This window comes from Monopterus albus, unplaced genomic scaffold (assembly GCF_001952655.1).
Source record: "Monopterus albus unplaced genomic scaffold, M_albus_1.0 scaffold58.1, whole genome shotgun sequence".
NCBI classification, from domain to species: domain Eukaryota; kingdom Metazoa; phylum Chordata; class Actinopteri; order Synbranchiformes; family Synbranchidae; genus Monopterus; species Monopterus albus.
Genome location: NW_018127938.1, coordinates 662,308 through 680,723, shown reverse-complemented (window position 1 = coordinate 680,723; position 18,416 = coordinate 662,308). Strand labels below are relative to the sequence as shown.

General features: G+C 41.9%; 3 protein-coding genes across 5 annotated transcripts in view; 1 reads left to right on the top strand and 2 right to left on the bottom strand.

Moving 5' to 3' along the window:
• The window catches only part of ddah1 (dimethylarginine dimethylaminohydrolase 1), a 66,522-nt gene extending 62,935 nt beyond the window's left edge, over nucleotides 1-3,587 (bottom strand). Inside the window, exon 1 of one of the 2 annotated variants that reach the window (XM_020602870.1) lies at nucleotides 3,531-3,587. The gene's annotated coding sequence lies outside the window, so the exon portion shown is untranslated. The remainder of the gene's footprint in view (nucleotides 1-3,530) is intronic. The other variant, XM_020602869.1, reaches the window with a different exon arrangement.
• Nucleotides 3,588-4,860: 1,273 nt separating this feature from the next.
• ccn1 (cellular communication network factor 1) lies at nucleotides 4,861-7,653 on the top strand. Its single transcript, XM_020602871.1, has 5 exons — nucleotides 4,861-5,217; nucleotides 5,406-5,631; nucleotides 5,886-6,230; nucleotides 6,342-6,544; nucleotides 6,650-7,653. Exons 1-5 carry the CDS (start codon nucleotides 5,170-5,172, stop codon nucleotides 6,950-6,952), a joined length of 1,125 nt encoding a protein of 374 aa, XP_020458527.1. The 5' UTR covers nucleotides 4,861-5,169; the 3' UTR covers nucleotides 6,953-7,653.
• An 8,356-nt stretch (nucleotides 7,654-16,009) lies between these two features.
• znhit6 (zinc finger HIT-type containing 6) overlaps nucleotides 16,010-18,416 on the bottom strand; it is a 29,878-nt gene continuing 27,471 nt past the window's right edge. Inside the window, exon 10 of one of the 2 annotated variants that reach the window (XM_020602877.1) lies at nucleotides 16,010-17,058. In XM_020602877.1, coding sequence (XP_020458533.1) covers nucleotides 16,679-17,058 — 380 coding nt within the window. In that variant the 3' untranslated portion in view covers nucleotides 16,010-16,678. Of the gene's footprint in view, nucleotides 17,074-18,416 lie in introns of both variants that reach the window. The other variant, XM_020602876.1, reaches the window with a different exon arrangement.

Here is an 18,416-nt window from a genome sequence, read left to right as displayed (position 1 = left end):
AGTTTAAACATAAATATAAAGGTATGTGTCAATCAAGATATATGCAAGAACAGGCTTAATGATTAATTAGATGGAACATTGTGGGTGTGGTGTATGAATGTTAACACTGTAATAATTCTTTAGTATATTACTTGTGTGGTGTAGAAGATAAGTATTTAAGAATGTAATTATGTACGAATGTTAACACTCTGTTATAATTCTTTAGTATATTACTTGTGTGGTGTAAAAGAGAATTATCTATGTAGAGATACTGCTTGCAAACCAATGATGGTAAGATGATATCATGGGGTAGGACTTGGTAAGTCTGACTTCTTCCTACTCAATTCAAGCATGTACTAGGTATAAGCAAATTGATATTGGATTAGCATTTGTTGGATATGTGTAAAATTATGTGTGTTGACATATCATGCTTGAAAGAATAAAATCAAATCAAAATCAAATCAAAACTATTTGATTAGCTATTTACACCCCAAAAAGAAAGACAGGTGTGTTCAACTCCTTGCACCAGGTCTCAAACACACATTGCTGTTTTTTTGTCTTGTTGTCCTCACGTTAACATTCATTCATTCATTTTCTACCGTTTAGTCCCTGAACGGGGTCACGGGAGCGGAGCCAATCCCGGCCGGCAATCGGGTGAAGGCGGGGTACACCCTGGACAGGTCGCCAATCCATCGCAGGGCTAACACATAGACGAACAACCCCACACACGCACACATGCACTCCTATGGGTAATTTAGAGACACCAATCAACCTAAGCTGCATGTCTTTGGACTGTGGGAGGAAGCCGGAGTATCCAGAGAGAACCCACGCAAGCACGGGGAGAACATGCAAACTCCACACAGAAAGGGTCCCAGGTGGGGCCTGAACCCGGAACCTTCTCGCTGTGAGGCAACGGCACTAACCACTGCCCCACCGTGCTGCCCACCTCACGTTAACATAAGTGTGAAAAATAAGCTACCCACAGTTATCCACCATTATCTGTTTACATAGCAGACACTGATTAGTCTAAAGGGGAAAATAACTCCCAGGTGTTTAGAAATGGCCACTGAGGTAAAATGTGTGTTTTTCACAATTCCCCATCACAACAGATAATGTTTTAGAAAGAAGACTGGAGGTTATGTGTTAAAATCTCTTGTTGCCACCCACACCCCAGTTTATTTGTTTACACTGTACTGTTGCACCTTCATGATGTCTCGCAGCAGATGTTGGTTAGCATCACCTTATAAATTATGGACAAGACATTTGGCTGCACAAGAAGCTGCCATCATGATGCAGTTTATCTGTAACTGTGTCAGCTGCATTGTACTGTGGCTCAGCACCAGCCACAATTTTGCTGAACAGGCCCTCAGTGAAAGGATGCCAGAAATAAATGGGAGATATATAAAAGACAAGTGATGACTTTTTTGCACAAGATGTAGAATATATGGAAAGAAACATTAAGTTACATTCAGAATTCAATGGAAAAGTGTGTCCAAACTTCAGAACCTGAGGATTGTAATTTGCTGGGCTCATCTCTGCCCCCGTTCACACGAGAACGCCCCATAACTCAAGCAACTTCCTGCTGCTCTGCGAGCTGAGAGAGAAAGGAAGTGTTGCTCATTCACACCGCATACCAGTTATGACACTGATCTTGAATATGCTACAGTGGAATCTGTTGTTTAAACATGCTGGACGGTTCTGTTCTGTTCCATCTGTCACTTAGACATAAATTCTCACCACAGACTTTCTGAGAGCCAATTCTGAGGGCCACTGTCTCTTCAACTGTAAGTGCGCCTGGTGGGATCTGGCAATAGGTTTCCATTACACTGAGCCACAACACAACACAGTTTCTCAAACTTTAGCTCGACAGTGAAACCACTGAAACATGTTGGCTCCAGAGCTGTGAGAATAATCAAATACACTGCAAATGAGACCCCATCCTCAATTCTGGGGACCAAAAAGGTGTGTGTGCTGCATGGGATGGGGGTTCTAAGTCAGGCCTGGTGGAAACTATTATGCCACGGCAATCACAACATGGAGACATGTCCAGGTTTTGGAATGTTTCCTCAACTGAATGGGTAATTACGGAAGGAAGATTACTGCCTGTTAGTCTCCACTGACGTACAATGACAACACTGTTTCCTACTGCCATCAAGCACAAACACATGCACACATTCTGCCATACAAACACACACACACACACACACAGGCTGAAATATAACATTAGGCCTTGTTTGTGTCCCTATACATTATTGAATGTTAAAGATTTTTAACTTGTTTCCCAGGTTTCAAATCTGTTTCAGAACCACAACAAAGATAGCAGCCACTGATTATCAGGGAAGGGAACAGAGATTCAACTTGGGAAACAGACCCAAACATATTTTTCACTGTACAACAGACAACATATCTTTTTATCCAGATGGTCAGGGATTCTGAAAATATATATGTACATACTGTATATTGCCAGAATAACAGTAAGTGGTTTTATGAGGCTTTCTGGGTTTTTTAAATATTGATGGTAAATTAGTTTTTCATGAAACCGATGGTTACATCTGTGACCCAAATGTATGCTAATACATGAGGGGCAAAAACAATATACAGATAGGACCATTAGGTCAACACAGGGGACAATCAAACCAAAGAGACATTTTGCAGCACAGGCTGCAGACTTAGTTCCTTGTGTGGTCCAAGTTCCAAAAACACTGGTTCCTACACTTCCCATAATGCAACTATTACCATATTTTTGACAATTACCATTCCTGCCTAGCATGACCAATCCCTCCAGTGTCTAAGGCGCGTTTTCTGTTAATATGTAGTCTCCGGGCCCAAACCGAGGTGCTGACATTATCAGGATTATTTCAAACGTTGCTAAGCTCCCTCCAGAGCCTTAGAAGGTATTTAAAGCTATTTTCTCAGGCTTGCCAATACTGACCTTGATGAGTAAACTGATCTTGATTTGTAAATTCACTGGAGTTCCTCTTTAAGATATTACACTTCACACATATTGGCAAACGGCCAACTGCATCATACTGCTTGGAAACCCACACAGGGGAGAGCTGCACATGTGCTCAGACACACCCCCTGTCCAAATAGGCTGCTCTCACAGGCACGAGCACCAGGCTATATTCATGGACAACGTAATCGTATAAATATGACCTGTTGCTTCTGAAGAGGAAAGTGATTACGGGCGTTTGGATACTGGTCAATCTTGGTATAACAACATCACCACAAGTTTGTCGTTTTCACATCACCACCGAGTTTAACGAACGTATGAATATGTGCCCACAACATCAAAACCAAAGCCCAAACAGTCAGTGTGAGAAACCTTAAGTTTCTAAAACGCTTCACTGTTCACTTTCAACCAGACACCCGAAGAAACCACTATCATGAGCTATTTTTGATTAAATATTCTCTTTTTAAAAGAAGTACTTTGACATGCTGTGATTTATATAGGCTACTTATATCTGGATATGGGGATGATTCGGGGTTTTGCAAAAATTGATCCATGAGCAATCGGCTGCGCTACAACAACAAAAGAAATCCAAACTCACCAGAGAGGCTCTTCAGCCGTCTTGTTCAGCGCTGCTGTCTCAGTGTATCGTTATGTTAAGTCTACACAAGAGATTGCAGGGGAGAGAGAGGTAGTGAAATTTCCGATCCTTATAAACACAAACACACTGATCTCATGCAAAATGCCCTCTATGGGATATGGCAACATTAGCGGGTTATAATGCGCCTTTACGCATTTCGTTTCGCACTGGTGGATATTTTCATCAGTTGAAATCATTTGAAAACTTCGGTGGAGGGGACTTATGGAGACCCCTGATGTAAAACCTAGACAAAGCCCAACCAACACCACAACATCTCTTGTGGAAAATTGGATCACTGTACCTTCAATGGGACCCACTTTTCCCCCACCGAAACGTGATGGACAGATTGCGTGAAAAGTCAAATTGCCCCAAGGAAAGAATGCAAAGGAATTTCTCTGCATGAAGAACATATTTAACAAGCCGTGATGCTGTCAGGAATGCTTTGTGGTCTGCTGGCCGAAGGAAGAGAAATATGTTAATAATGTAGGCTGCTACCCTACCAAATATGGCAATATTGTTCCGTGTAAGCTCTGGAGCGCATCTGGAAATGCTTAGCTTCTCTGAATAAAGACACCGGAGAGCCAGAAATAGACGCTGTAAAACTTATTTCTGCCAACACCTTTGACTCCCAGAGAAGATCCCGCAGCTATTTTAAACGCAGCCACTTCAAGTCGCTACAAAGGTGTTTTTAGAAAATGGCTTTAATCAGCCAAAGCAGTTCTAATTCAGAAAACGCCAGTATTCCGATATTTGTATGAGGGGGACAACATATATGTGACAATGCAATTATTTATATAAGCCAAAAATACCTTTTGGCGTGCTTTCATAGACTGGGATGTTACTTTAGGATGTTTTGTGGCATCTTTTTCTGATATTTGAAATCAGAGAATAACGTTTTGAAACGTACAGAACCCGTCAACAGGTGCATTGAAACCAGGAAATAATAAAATAATAAACTGTGTACTTGTTAGGCTACTTATTAACTCATTTATTTGTGAACAAAGTGAAAAGAAGAAAAAAATCGCCCACAAATGATCTAATCACAAACAAAAAGGTTAGAATTAAGCACAAAAACTTCACTCCGACAAAAAAAGTCCACTGAACTTGATTTGGTATGATATTCAGATGTGAGAGGCAAGCAGAAGAAGAGAATGAAAGGTGGGTAAACAAAAAGAGGAAAATGTGAGACAGTAAAGTGTGTTCAGATGGGATGGGGGGGCGGGGGAGTCCATTTGAGAAAGAGAAAAAAAAAAGGTTCAAGACAGGGTGGAGCTTAGGTCTTGGATGGAAAATGCACCGAGAAACATTCCTAACATAGTTTGGGAACAGTTCAGCAGACAGCCCAGGAGCGACGTCAGCTTCCCACTACGATATAAAAGACCGGAGGTGGCCGGACCTCAGCAGACTGCAAGGGGTTTACCGAGACCGTCATCCACTCCAAGGAGCCTCTAACGCTACAGACTACCATAAAACAAGAGATCCAGACGACTGAAAGAGGAAATACCTACGGTCTAGGACTGCTCCGAAGACAGACTATATCGACTTTTCACAAAAGTGGGAACAGGATTCATCTTGAACGCGCACAAGAATATCATCCAAGATGCTGATGTTTACTGTTGTCTTTGCCTTCCTTGGAAGCCTTAACATGGTGAGTCCAGAAGTGGACGCGTTTTAGCTGTTATGAAGTTTTGTAGGCCACTTAGCGTAAAGAAAGGAAAAGAATTAGTTATTTTAACGAAAATAAATAGTAAGGGATTTTCTATGGTTCTGAGATATTCTGTGGGGCATGACTTAAAATAGTTCAGTTTTTAACAGGTTTTCTTGTTGGCTGTACAGGTCCTCTCCTCTTCCTCTTGCTCCTCCGTGTGTGAGTGTCCACTGGAGATGCCCAAGTGTGCACCAGGCGTGAGCGTCGTCCTGGACGGCTGCGGCTGCTGCAAAGTTTGCGCCAGACAGCTGAATGAGGACTGTAGCCTGACCGAGCCCTGCGACCACACTAAAGGGCTGGAGTGTAACTTTGGGGCCAGCTTTGCTGCTGCTACTACTCGTGGCATCTGCCGAGGTATGTATAAAGCTGGTGCATGGCTTTGAATTATTTTAAATAAGAGGGTTTATTTCGAGAGTATGGGAACCTGTGTGAGTTCAACACCATGGAATGTAGCTAGGAGGATACTTTAGTCTAAACCTCAAAGCAGACTGAAGAATTTCACAGTTTAACTGATCCTTATCTGGCAGCCATGTGATGTCTTCAGCAGACATCTCTGAGCAGGAAAGAATAACATTCCTTTCCCCCTGTTTTTTTTTCTCCCGCTGCAGCCAAGTCAGAGGGCAGACCCTGTGAGTACAACAGCAGGATCTACCAGAATGGAGAGAGCTTCCAGCCCAACTGTAAACACCAGTGCACATGCATCGACGGTGCAGTGGGATGTGTCCCGCTGTGCCCACAGGAGCTCTCCTTGCCCAACCTGGGCTGTGCCAATCCCAGACTGGTCAAGGTGGCGGGCCAGTGCTGTGAGGAGTGGGTGTGTGATGATGGCAAAGAGACAGACATCCTGGAGAGAATCTTTGGAAAAGACACAATGACTGATGAACTGGAAAGAGACCTCACCAACAGGAACGAGCTCATTACAATGGTCAAGGGAGGACTCAAGTCTCTACCTGGTAAGAATCAGTCTTTCACCCAGGAATCTTTTTCTCTGAATACAAATATGGAAGATCTTAAAACATGTGATAACAAGTTGATTATACTTTTATTTTTTTCTTTGCTCACAGCATTCAGACCAGAGCCAGAAGTCCACATGTTTGACAGCCAGAAGTGCATCATCCAAACCACACCCTGGTCCCAGTGCTCCAAGAGCTGTGGAATTGGCATCTCCACCAGAGTCACCAACAACAACAGCGAGTGCAAGCTGGTCAAAGAGACAAGGATCTGTGAAGTTCGGCCATGCACCCAGTCACCTTACTCCAGTCTGAGGGTAAGCCTGAGCCCCCATGGCTTATGTATGCATAAGAGTCAAAATACCCCACTGGGTCTGAGTGTAAAACTAATCTCCATCTCCTTGTTTATTCTTCTTCTTCAGAAAGGGAAAAAGTGCAGCAGAACCAAAAGGTCCATTCAGCCAGTGAAGTTCACTTACGCTGGCTGCTCAAGCCTGAAGAAGTACAGGCCCAGGTACTGCGGAGCCTGCGTGGACGGGCGCTGCTGCAGCCCTCAAAACACCAGAACCATCCGTGTTAAGTTCCGCTGCGAAGACGGCGAGACCTTCAACAAGAACATGATGATGATTGAGTCCTGCAAGTGCACCTACAACTGTCCCCATGTACACGAAGCCTCCTACCCCTTCTACCGCCTCTCCAACGACATCCACAAGTTCAGAGACTGATCGGGGAAGAACGCCCAAACTTCCACTCGACGGACAGTGATCATCAGCATCTCTGGCAGCCAGGGGCGGCCCAGATGAACGCAGGGGTTTCAATCCACCACCATGCTGTAACTAGATTCCAAAGGAATTGTAAGCTTACATCATGAGGACTTAATGAAGTGCACTGTTTGCTGTGACCACATCAGCATTCTTAAAAAGAACTGCTTCATATTAATGGAGCATCCGAAGTAGCTTCGTTATGGAGCAAGATGTAATTAATATTTGTACATTTGTTAGTTGTTGATATCAATTCACTGTGTATATTTTGATCCTTCACATCAGACATGTCCCAGACTCTAGACCTGTATGTCTATATGTAGATATGCACATGTGCAACTCTGATTAGCATCCCATCTTGTATCTGAAGAACAAAACCCCAGAATTGAAATGTAACCTCTTGGCTTGTTTGACAAGTGTGCAGTTTCATTCCTTCCTGACGTGGGCATTATTGTTCATGTTTTCTGGCAGCTATCGAACTCCCTTCATGAAAAAGACAAGGCAAAACATGTCAAAGGATGAATGAATGTTTTTATTATTGTTATATTATTTATCGTTATTTTTTAAAGTGTAGCTACTTTATTTGGATATTATTTGTCATACTGGAATAAATTGTAAAATGATTTAATTTTATATGCTACAAATAAAACTGATTTATTTATAAAACACGACATTGTGTCACAAGTTCAGTCTGTCCAAACTGCACTACAGGAGAGAACAAACAAACAACTCTCCCATGCACAGAGGTGGGGGGAGATATTTAAAGTCACTACTCCCAAAGAAAATCCTCCTGTTTTATCACTTGGTAGACCCAACAGATTCTCATGTACACGAAGCCTCACTCCGGTCTTATATAACACAAGGGTCACTCCGGTCTTATATAACACAACCTTGGAGGCCGTCTCTCCTGACTTTGTGTGCTTTGGAATGCCATTCTGCGACGAGCTAGCTTGCTTTCATTTTATCTGGCTAAACCATACACTTGACTGATTCTGAGAGGGGGGCGAGAAAAAAGATTAAGTCCACGAGTAGCAATGCGTATGGGAGTATGCCAAGAATCTTAAGTGCTGCAGTGAATGGGCTGGGATTAGACACCATGCAACAAGGACAATGACTATTATTACATACAATAGGGTGTATACAAAGCACGCTTTCCTGAGCGAACCTTTTTTTCCACACAGTGGACCAGCACTACCAAATTGACTGAATTCATTAGCAGTTGCCTTTAAAAATGAATCGGTTGCATTGGTCTCTGCTGGCTCTTAAACTGCAGGAGTCTGCTCAACAGTTGTAAACAGCCCTGCAGAGTAAAGACAGCTTAAGTATCCCCTCCGGGTTTCAATGTAACATGCATTAAGAAGTACTACTGTGAAGGATGAAACAGGGAAGGACAGGAAACAGGGGTGGTGTATTTGTTTCTGTGGTCAGCTTCAAAGTCAGTTTCCAGCAGCTGAAACAGTGTGTTGCTACCATTTGACTTCTTCTCTGGTCTTTTCATTATTTGTGTTTACCTGAGCTCAGATTGGTCCTGTACTTGTTTTATTACCCCAAAGTGCTTAAAACCCAAGCAATATGAAGTTGAAGTCTGTGAAGGACACACTATTATTATTATTGAGACACGGGGTCTGGTGGCAGATGTTTGCACCTGGTATAAATACCTACAGTACAGCCTGGACAGGGGCAGGGAGCGCACAGGTCAGGAGCAACGACAGGGAACGGCTTCTTGATCCAGGTAGAGGGAGCGGCTCAGGAATGCAGCAGTGGCTCAGAAAGCAGACATCCTGATGGGCGGCAGATGTTGGAAAATATTTCAGAGCAACATGTTCACTTTAGCTTAGAAGATTCCCCAAATATACACAAACACTCCCAAGCACTCACTTGCACCCACAGAAGGCATTTGACCTTCTTGCAAAGAGCCATAAAAACTTGTCCATCTCACACTACAAGGCACTTCTTCACACGTTTCCTGTATAGCTGCTGAAAATAAGCCTTAATCAAGTGTATTTAATAAGAGGTTCAGCGGAATATGTTGCCTTTGATTGAGCAGCACACCACACAGTGTGTGCCACTGAGGTTTTACAGATTGCTCAGATGAAAGGCTGCTGAGGTTTACCTAATCACACAGATGTGTGGCTGCCCCTAGCAGCTGGGATTTACAGTCAAAACAGGGAGCTCTGTTTTTGCTCTTCCCTTTCTTGTTTCTTCCTGAAGAAGAAAATTTCCATCTCTGCCCTTCATTGTTTGGAAAGTGTCATGCAATCAGACAGTCATTTGTCTTCTTAACACAATGCAGCTAACCTGGTTATGTAATGGCATCTGCATGCGAGGCATTCCTTTACAGTGTATCAATATGCAGAGTAGCAAGTTTCACAATCACTCATTCTTAGAGAACAGAAGGATGGTGTTTATTGTGAGAAATAAACTGTGGCGTTCCAGCCATCACAGCACAAACCTGTAAAAACTATAGCTCTCAGACACACAGGCAAACAAGACTCTCACTCACAGGCGCCCCTGCAATTAAATCACTCAGCGACTGCCTCATTCCCTGAACCAAAAATGTGTTTATATGACAAAGACATTAGCATTAAAGCTTCATCAAGCACCACTGTTGTAAGGACCCCAGGGGCATGAAGCAATGAAGGTTTGAGGGTGGCCCCCGAGTACAAACACAGAGGCAGCCACTTGTTTTAAATAGCACCATCTGCTGGACAAACGAGGAACACACTTTTTTTATGGATAACCTTGTCTGATAATACCTGCACATTTTAAACTCATTGCTATCAAATGTGCACCTAAAATTGACATCATACAAATGCCATATAAAAATATATTTGCATATTACAACTTAAATGTCTCATTGTAACATAGTGATGTAAAGGACCATCCATTTGCCAAATTCTGACAGGGCGTGGGACCCTCCTGTTGCAACCGGAATGAACACACATACTACAGCCACAGTCTTCTGACACACCCTATTTCCATCTGCAATTACATAAGAATACCTGATGAGCAGGCTTAGGGGAACATCAGAGTCAATCCCTCCCATGCCGTCAAACTGCTCAGCATGTCCCCAGAGGACCACTGGCTACTGCACTGATTATGTGCTGAAACAAGCCGAGCACTGAGGGGAGAGGCAGCACTTAGTCTCTGGGCGTCTTTAGTCCCAGCCCAATGGAGACAAATCTGAATCATTTCCAATGGGGCAATGACTGTTAAGAGTTGAGGTAATGTTGGCATTTGCTGCTCTTGCTGTTCTTCAACTTGAACAGACCAGTGAAGTCACACAACCTAAAGCCGTTTCGTTGCCTTCATTTCCCTTAAAATGTTGAAGGGATTTAACTCAACAGCTGCTTTGGCTTCTTGCATTTAAGACTGCCTCCAAAAATGGCTAAAATATTGAATATTAGTGATATAAAAGATGGAGCCTCGATGTTAGTGACTGAATGCAGAAGCAGTATTGAATGCCACAGAGTATTTCAGATACTGAACATCTACAAATTGCTATTGCCTGTAGACATTCAGCTGATATAACTTCTCGATGTGTAGCAGCAGAACCTAAAGTCTAAAATTTGTGCCACAAGAAGTAATGTAATAAAATAACATTTTCTTGGTTAGCATTTAAAATGTGGTTTGAACCCCTAAGCAGCGGAGTGAACAGGATTTTGCTGATGTTCTTATGGAACACTAAGCGACAAGACTGATGGATTTTCCGACTCTTTTTGGTTCCCCCATGCTGGGTAATTGCAGCCTGGTTTCCACTATTGTCAAGGGTTAAGGTCATTATATTGCTACCCACTTTTCCTGTAACACAACTTCTGATTTCTTTTGCATCTTCTTTTTTTCACTGTGGTTGTGCTATGGAAATACAGCTGAGCGGCAACTATGACTCTTAAGGTTTTTGCACTAAAAATGTGCCCGCTAACCACCCTTTGTCCCAAACTGCAATTAAGTAAACACACACACACACACACACAAACAGATATACATGTAAGGAAAGATGTGCACTTACCAAATGTGCACTTACATTTAGTCATCTTAAAGTCCAGGTCTGTAAATAAAAAGTGATAGGCTTTGCAGAATAGACTGTAAATCACAGTTTAGTGACAGTCAATGTGTTTAATGAAAATGAAAAACTGCAAGGCATTTTTAATGTTTTTATCTCGGAGTGATAAACATGTCATGATGCTTAATATAAGAGCATATCAAGTTTTTTTTTTACTATCATATCCAAGGCCAGGTGGGACTGACAGAATAATGCCTTTCACCATCCTCTAGGCCACAGACAGCTGTTCAAAAGGGCCCCTCCTCAGCTGCTTGAAACACCCATACCTTTTCAATGCAAAGGCACAGCTTTATTCACTCTGAGCTCTCTATGGATGTTTATCCCTGAGGGTGAAGCCTTTCACAGGTACCTCATTTTGCTGCTTGTCCCTACAATCTTTTTCTATCAATCATTAACCAGATTCATGGCAATGTATGAGGGTAGAAACACACACAGAGGAGATGTGGCTAAAAGGTCTATCACCGCCAATCCCTCACCAACCAGATGGTTGCATGCTTCACCTTTCGAGAACAAGACACCAAAATATTTTAACTATGTCCAGTGAGAAGTGGATATCTACAGTATCCATGCTTTAGTAATAATACCCACTAACAAGTCCTCCTGCAGAACAACAGAGAGCTTAGTCGGCGTCCTCTCCAGGACCACAGCCCACACACATTCCAAGGAAGCTGTATACCTTGAATTGTTGAGAGACAGAGACAACACTGTGGTTCTCTGGAGGAAACTGCATCCAAGCACCATTCAACCAGGGGCCAATGGGTATGCACAGAAACAAGGACAGTCTGGCAGCTATACAGGGGTTTGATTTCAGAGCCCAGTTTACTGTACCTCACGCACTAGCTCCCATTACTTCCTACAGGTGAGGTGATATTCAGTGCCCTAGACTCCTACACTAACTGGGCCCCACATGGACAGGTTGGGCTGTTTCACTCATGAGTAGCTCTCTGAATAGCATTTAGTGTTATGTTACCATTTTAACTGTAAATGATTCTGGATGTATATAGTCTGAAAAACTGCTCTGTTATTTCAGCCAGATGTAATTCAAAGTATGCAGCTGGGACATGAGTTAGACCAGCCATTCTCAACCAGTGGGCCACAGAGCGCCATCTGGTGGGTTGTAGAGTAGTACTGCAAAGTGTTAGATTAAAATTATTATTATTAATGCCATTTACAAAGCTAGGCATTCACCAAATGTGCTCAAGAATTCACCTAAATTAAACAAACTTCGAATTAAAATGCATAAATTCAATGACATCTGAATATCACGACACGTCTTCATGTGACAAATGGGTCTTACTGCTGTTAACAAGTTGCCCAGCCAACATTTCCTCAGATGCAGTGACACAAAATGTTTTTGAAATGAAAAAGTGATCAGAGATAATCCTGCACCAGTAAAAGCTACAAAGACTTTGGTGAGGAAATATGACCCTGGATACATTTAATACATACACTGACACATTATTACAACAATGAATACATTATGTGACAAGATCGTCCTTGGAAATGTTTTAATAATCAAAAGCGGGCTTTAAGTTACAAAAGGCTGAGAACCCCTGGGCTAGATTGATGGTTCCACGTCATAGGGGATTGCTTGCTAATATCTCAGAATTATTTTGTGACATCAGGTTGATTAGGCCAGAGCTCCTACCATAATGCAGCAGAGAGAAAATGGGACCAAAAATCATACAATGCCAGGTGTTATAACAACTACTTCACTTGAGGCAGATAATAAGAGAATAACACAGACAACACGCAGGCTCTGTTGGTTCAGACTGTCAGATTGACATAGGGCAGACAAAAGGGAACAAGTGAATCACTTCCTCAAAACATCCTACTGTGGATCAGTCTCCGAGGTGACTGCAGTGACAACATTGCTGGTCTGTTTGTGCTGAAGAGTGGCAGTGACATTTACTCTAAACACAAGATGAGTTCAATCAACCAGTGGCTCTAGAGCACCATGGCTCATTCTGATTTAATACGTCGGTAATTTAGGTTTAGTTTGTCCCAAAAACCCATGCACTGTACAAACTAACGTCATCACATGTTGTATGATTTATAAGAAAAACAACAACCATAATGCTTGAGCCGGTGTATCCTGAAAAAGTCATGTTTTTGCAGATCAAAGACAGCTTGTAGTAAAATCTCTGTGGGCTTGACAATGAACAGGCCATAGAAAATCTTCCAAAATGTCATTTAGTAGTTATTATCTATGCCTGGAACAATGAGACAAGAAAAATATCAACTGAATGTCAATTCAAAAAGGAAAATTTACATGCAGAATACTTGGTTGCAGATGAAAAGTGTCTGAATTTGAACATTTAAACATCTTTCCACCCATTGTAGAGGTTCTGCTTGATAAATGATTCTCACTGTGCCATGGGAAAATGGGCGATATCAGACTCTGGAAGCACGAGTTTGTGCTTCAGTACCTGTGGTTCCTGATGCAGGGTTCTGGACTCGGCCACCACAGCGGAACTGTGTTCCAAACTCAGTCTCAAAAAATCAGCCCTGCTCAGCATGTCAAGGCAAATTAAGTGCAAACCAACTTCAGAAATTCCAAAAGGCAACGTAATTAAACCGGAGGCATTTCCCCAATGCCTTTGTTCTCCACAGAATAAAAACAGCACAAACCTACTTTTAATATCGAACAAACAAAAGCAGTTTTTGTGTGGTTACATTGAGTAACATTGAGACAGAAAATTTAGCCAGGCAAAACAGATATGACAAATGAAAACAGATGTTCCACTTGGTGATGCTTCTGCAAAACTGCATATTTGTCTGCGCAAAATCACCACATACTGTATAAAAGTACTTCATGTTTTTATACAGTATAAACAACTGGTTCTGAATCCTACCACACTAAGATTCTACAAGTGGACAACAGTCACTGCTGGATGCGGCACATTGTAGGATAATGGCAACAGTGTGGGTGCCACGACAGGGCCTACTACAACAGCATCCCCTTGGTTGTTTAAATAACTAAGTGATGTGGTATTTTAGGAAGTGGGCTTTCTCTTGTTGAGAGTTAAATGTAACAATCAATACCACCCTCGTATGTCAGTAAATATGAAGCTACACCCAGCAGTGGGGGGGTAGCCTGTCTGAAGGTATCCAAATGTCTCTACCGGCCAGCACCTCTAAAGCTTACCAAATTACATGTTATCTCTAATTTGTTTAATGTTTGAGTATTGGATTTTATCTTCAGAAAGGGCCGGCTCTGCAAACTGTATACTCATTTTCCAGACTGTATGAGGTCCAAGACGTACAAGCTCTATGGCAAAAATGTGCAAGATGTATGGCAGAGTATAAAAATGAATTTGCCTGAAAATTTAAGTGGATATTAAATGTGATTAAAATCACCTAGGACAAAAGATAAATGTGCATCTGTGTCCTCCCTCACAGAGGGATGTTCAGTCCTCATGTGTAATCACTGGCCCCGACTGCAGAAGGGTGGAAAATGTGTCATCACAGGCCAGACATCAAAGATAGGTGTCATCATCCAAAAGAGGTTATAAAAACACATCTAGAAACACTGGGCCCACCGGTGAGTTATACTGACAGTTATTACTGGCACTCTGCTGTTGTACTAAACTAATATTATGGTAAGCACAGGCACCACATGCTTAAGTACATTCACACAGAGACAGTTCAGATGTGTCAGGAAAAAAAGAGCATGTCAACACACACACAACATTTATTAGCTGATTGAAAAATGAGACAAATAATCTTACTGAAGCTCAACAGAAAGAAGAAGTTCATTGAATGTCAAAACTGAAGGAAACTGCGTGGGGCTGAGTTCACTTAGCAAGTCACCTCATGTGTATTACACAAAAACATGTCCTTCAGAGTATAATGCGGTTTTTTGTGTTCAGCTTTGTTCACAAGGTGTTGGAAAACAATGATATTAATATATGACATCCTGAAGGTTTACCCAGTGGAATTATTAATGATCAAACATACTTTTATCTGAGCCCTGTAACGACTTCTAGTTTCAAAATGCAAACAACTTCACCTAAAGATGCATATCAGTGTTCTTGAGTTTTCATGTTGATATGAAACATGACATCATGTTTCACAGAGAGCTGATGCTGTCCAAATAAACCACTGCAGCACACCTCAAGCTTGTTAAAGAGCGCCTTGACGCTCACTCTAATGAACACTTAACCCATGACTGTATAACGTAAGCACAACCCTTAGTGCAATACCTTGTAAATATACCTTTGTGTACATCTGAAAACCCCAGCTAAACTGTGTATATATACTGTACATATATTTTATAAGTATCCTTCCATCCATCCATTATCAATACCTCTTATTCCTGAATAGGGTAGCGGGGACGGAGCTTATCCCACCTGACATTGGGTGAGTATTTTATAAGTACTTTCATTTTGTTTGTATTTTCCTAACGCACATTATTTTCTTTTCTTGTTCTCTCAGTCCTATCTTGTTTACTTGTTAACTCGGAGGAACATTACACATGCACATTGAGAGCCACTGTACCACTGTCAAACTCCTGAAGCTCATTAGAAGTTGGGTGATGCAGTAGCACAGTGGCTTTAAGCACTTTAGCAAACCTATTGTGAAATGGCTTCAAAACAAGAACACGCACCTTTTGGAGTGGCCCAGTTAGATATGCCGTTGAACCACCTCAGAGTCGCTCACACCAGACGTCCTACAGGAATATGGCTGTGCTGAAGCAGTTCTATAAGGAAGAATGGTCCAAAATTCCTCCTGAATATTATGAAGGCCTAACCCACAGGTACAGGAAGCTCTTGTTTGATGTCAATGGTGCCAAAAGAGCTTCAACCAGTTGTTACTTTTTCCACCAGCACTTTGTTTAATGGCTGGGTTCAATAAAGACATGAAAAATTATAACTGTTTGTATTAGCATATTGTTTATACTTGTGTCTTAGATGCAGACCAGATCACATTTTATAACCAGTTCATGGAGAAAACCACATGGTTCACTTACTTTTTCTTGCCATTGTATATTAACTGTACTAAGAAATAGAGGCCACTGAAGATTACAAAGTTCCAGGAGAGCTAAACGAGCCTTAAGATGGGATTTTCATTTGTGTGATGAACATATTCAATCCACATTTCCCAAGACAAAGAATGAGCTCTGGAAGTTGATAAATGTAGATGTGATTACTCAAAAATATGTTGCGCCTCATATGACACTGTCAGCATCCACCAAAGACATGCGGCAGTGTAACACACAATTTATAAGCAATGTTTTTATTCAAGACACCATGCTTCCAGACAAATGATCTAAACCTAAATTATGAACATTATCAAAATTATTCTGTGCATATACATTAATATATTTAGGAAACCACCACTATTTTTCCTAAAAAGACTGAAAACACTGCTGCTGTTCATTGGTTCACCAGCACAAGACAAATGACAGATGAACATCTGGGTATTACTCCAATCCACAGCTGTCAGCAGTATCAGCTGACTGAACCCCATCTTGACAGTGACGAGTATGAGCAGGCCCAGACTCTTCCACAGCATCCTCCTGAGTCACACTGACCTCAGTCCTCTCTGTGGCAGCTCAACTGACATCAGTGGAAGCAGTAATCTCCTCCTTTATACACTGATCTCTGCTGCTGTCACTGTGTGTATTAAATACCATCATCAACATTAATGTCCACGCTGTCTCCTAGTTCATCTTTAATCACCTCCATGTCAGACAGATCTCTGGTCTCACCAGAGCTTTTGTTACATGGGGTATTTTCTTCAGATTTTTCTTCCTGCGTTTCCTCTTCTTCACTACTGTCCATGATCTCTCCCTCCTCCAACTCTTCTTCCCCTGCTTCTCTCTTGGCCCTTTTCTCCAGTGGGGGGTCAGTTTCAGGGCTGGTCTCTGGGACTCCCATCCAGATGCTGGTTCCTCTGGGGGTGTGAGATCTTTGCAGGGATGGCGAAACTTGTGTGACATCCTTGCCTTGATTCATACCTTCACTCGTTGCTGCGAAACTATTGCAGGCTGACGCAGGCTCAGCTGAAAAGATATGACCTGATTTGCGTATAAGACAATAACACACGGTTATTACAACAGCAGTAGGTTACATGTTCAAACATAGAGGCAAATGATGATTTGCATAAAACTGACTGGAGAATGGCGGGGGTCATGCTTTAACTTAACAGAAGCATTGAGAAAGAAAAGATCAGTACTGACAGCTTGGGAATAATGACACTATGTTCTGGCTCCATGTTGGTTTTGAAATGAGGCAGCCTGCCCTGCAATTAGTTATGCAATAAAGTAGGGTGGACATGTGAGAAAGGACGGCTGTAGAATAAACGGCTATAAAATGATAATTGTGAATAATAGGCAGTGACTCCTCAACATTAACTTTACACAGTTTGGTGAATCATAAAACATGTGCAACTCTGTGCATGAAGCCAACAGCATTAAATTCACTTTAAAATGTCAGACTCCGGCCAAAACCTTTTTGCCTGTATCTAAAAAACATTATCCAGCTGAGCCCATAATATTTTTGTTTTGGGGTGTAAGATAATTAAAAAGCTATGCCCGTCTATCATTAAGCATTTATCTTTGATTTAGTTGTTGCTTATCAGAAATCCTTTAATTACAAGACCTGTTAATCTTTGGGTTTCTTATGCAGCTGAATACTCATACTCACAGAAGCATTTACCCCATTACACCCTGAGTAGCGGGCAGTCCTGACATATCCACTTACAGTGGGTACGGAAAGTATTCAGACCCCCATAAACTTTCCACTCTTTGTTATATTGCAGCCATATGCTAAAATCATTTAAGTTCATTTTTTTCCTCATTAATGTACACACAGCACCCCATATTGACAGAAAAACACAGAATTTTTGACATTTTTGCAGATTTATTAAAAAAGAAAAACTGAAATATCACATGGTCATAAGTATTCAGACCCTTCGCTGTGACACTCATATATTTAACTTAGGTGCTGTCCATTTCTTCTGATCATCCCTGAGATGGTTCTACACCTTCATTTGAGTCCAGCTGTGTTTGATTATACTGATTGGACATGATTAGGAAAGCCACACACCTGTCTAAGACCCTACAGCTCACAGTGCATGTCAGAGCAAATGAAAATCATGAGGTCAAAGGTTACAAAAAATTTTCTGCTGCACTTAAGGTTCCTAAGAGCACAGTGGCCTCCATAATCCTTAAATGGAAGACGTTTGGGACGACCAGAACCCTTCCTAGAGCTGGCCGTCCGGCCAAACTGAGCTATCGGGAGAGAAAAGCCTTGGTGAGAGAGGTACAGAAGAACCCAAAGATGACTGTGGCTGAGCTCCAGAGATGCAGTCGGGAGATGGGAGAAAGTTGTAGAAAGTCAACCATCACTGCAGCCCCCC

What these genes read in the sequence shown, in the direction of transcription:
- ccn1 (XM_020602871.1), top strand. Translation starts at nt 5,170, where the DNA reads ATGCTGATGTTTACTGTTGTCTTTGCCTTCCTTGGAAGCCTTAACATG. An exon ending in TCCTTGGAAGCCTTAACATG is followed by an intron (nt 5,218 to 5,405) that starts GTGAGTCCAGAA and finishes TTGGCTGTACAG; the next exon opens with GTCCTCTCCTCTTCCTCTTG. An exon ending in CACCTTACTCCAGTCTGAGG is followed by an intron (nt 6,545 to 6,649) that starts GTAAGCCTGAGC and finishes CTTCTTCTTCAG; the next exon opens with AAAGGGAAAAAGTGCAGCAG.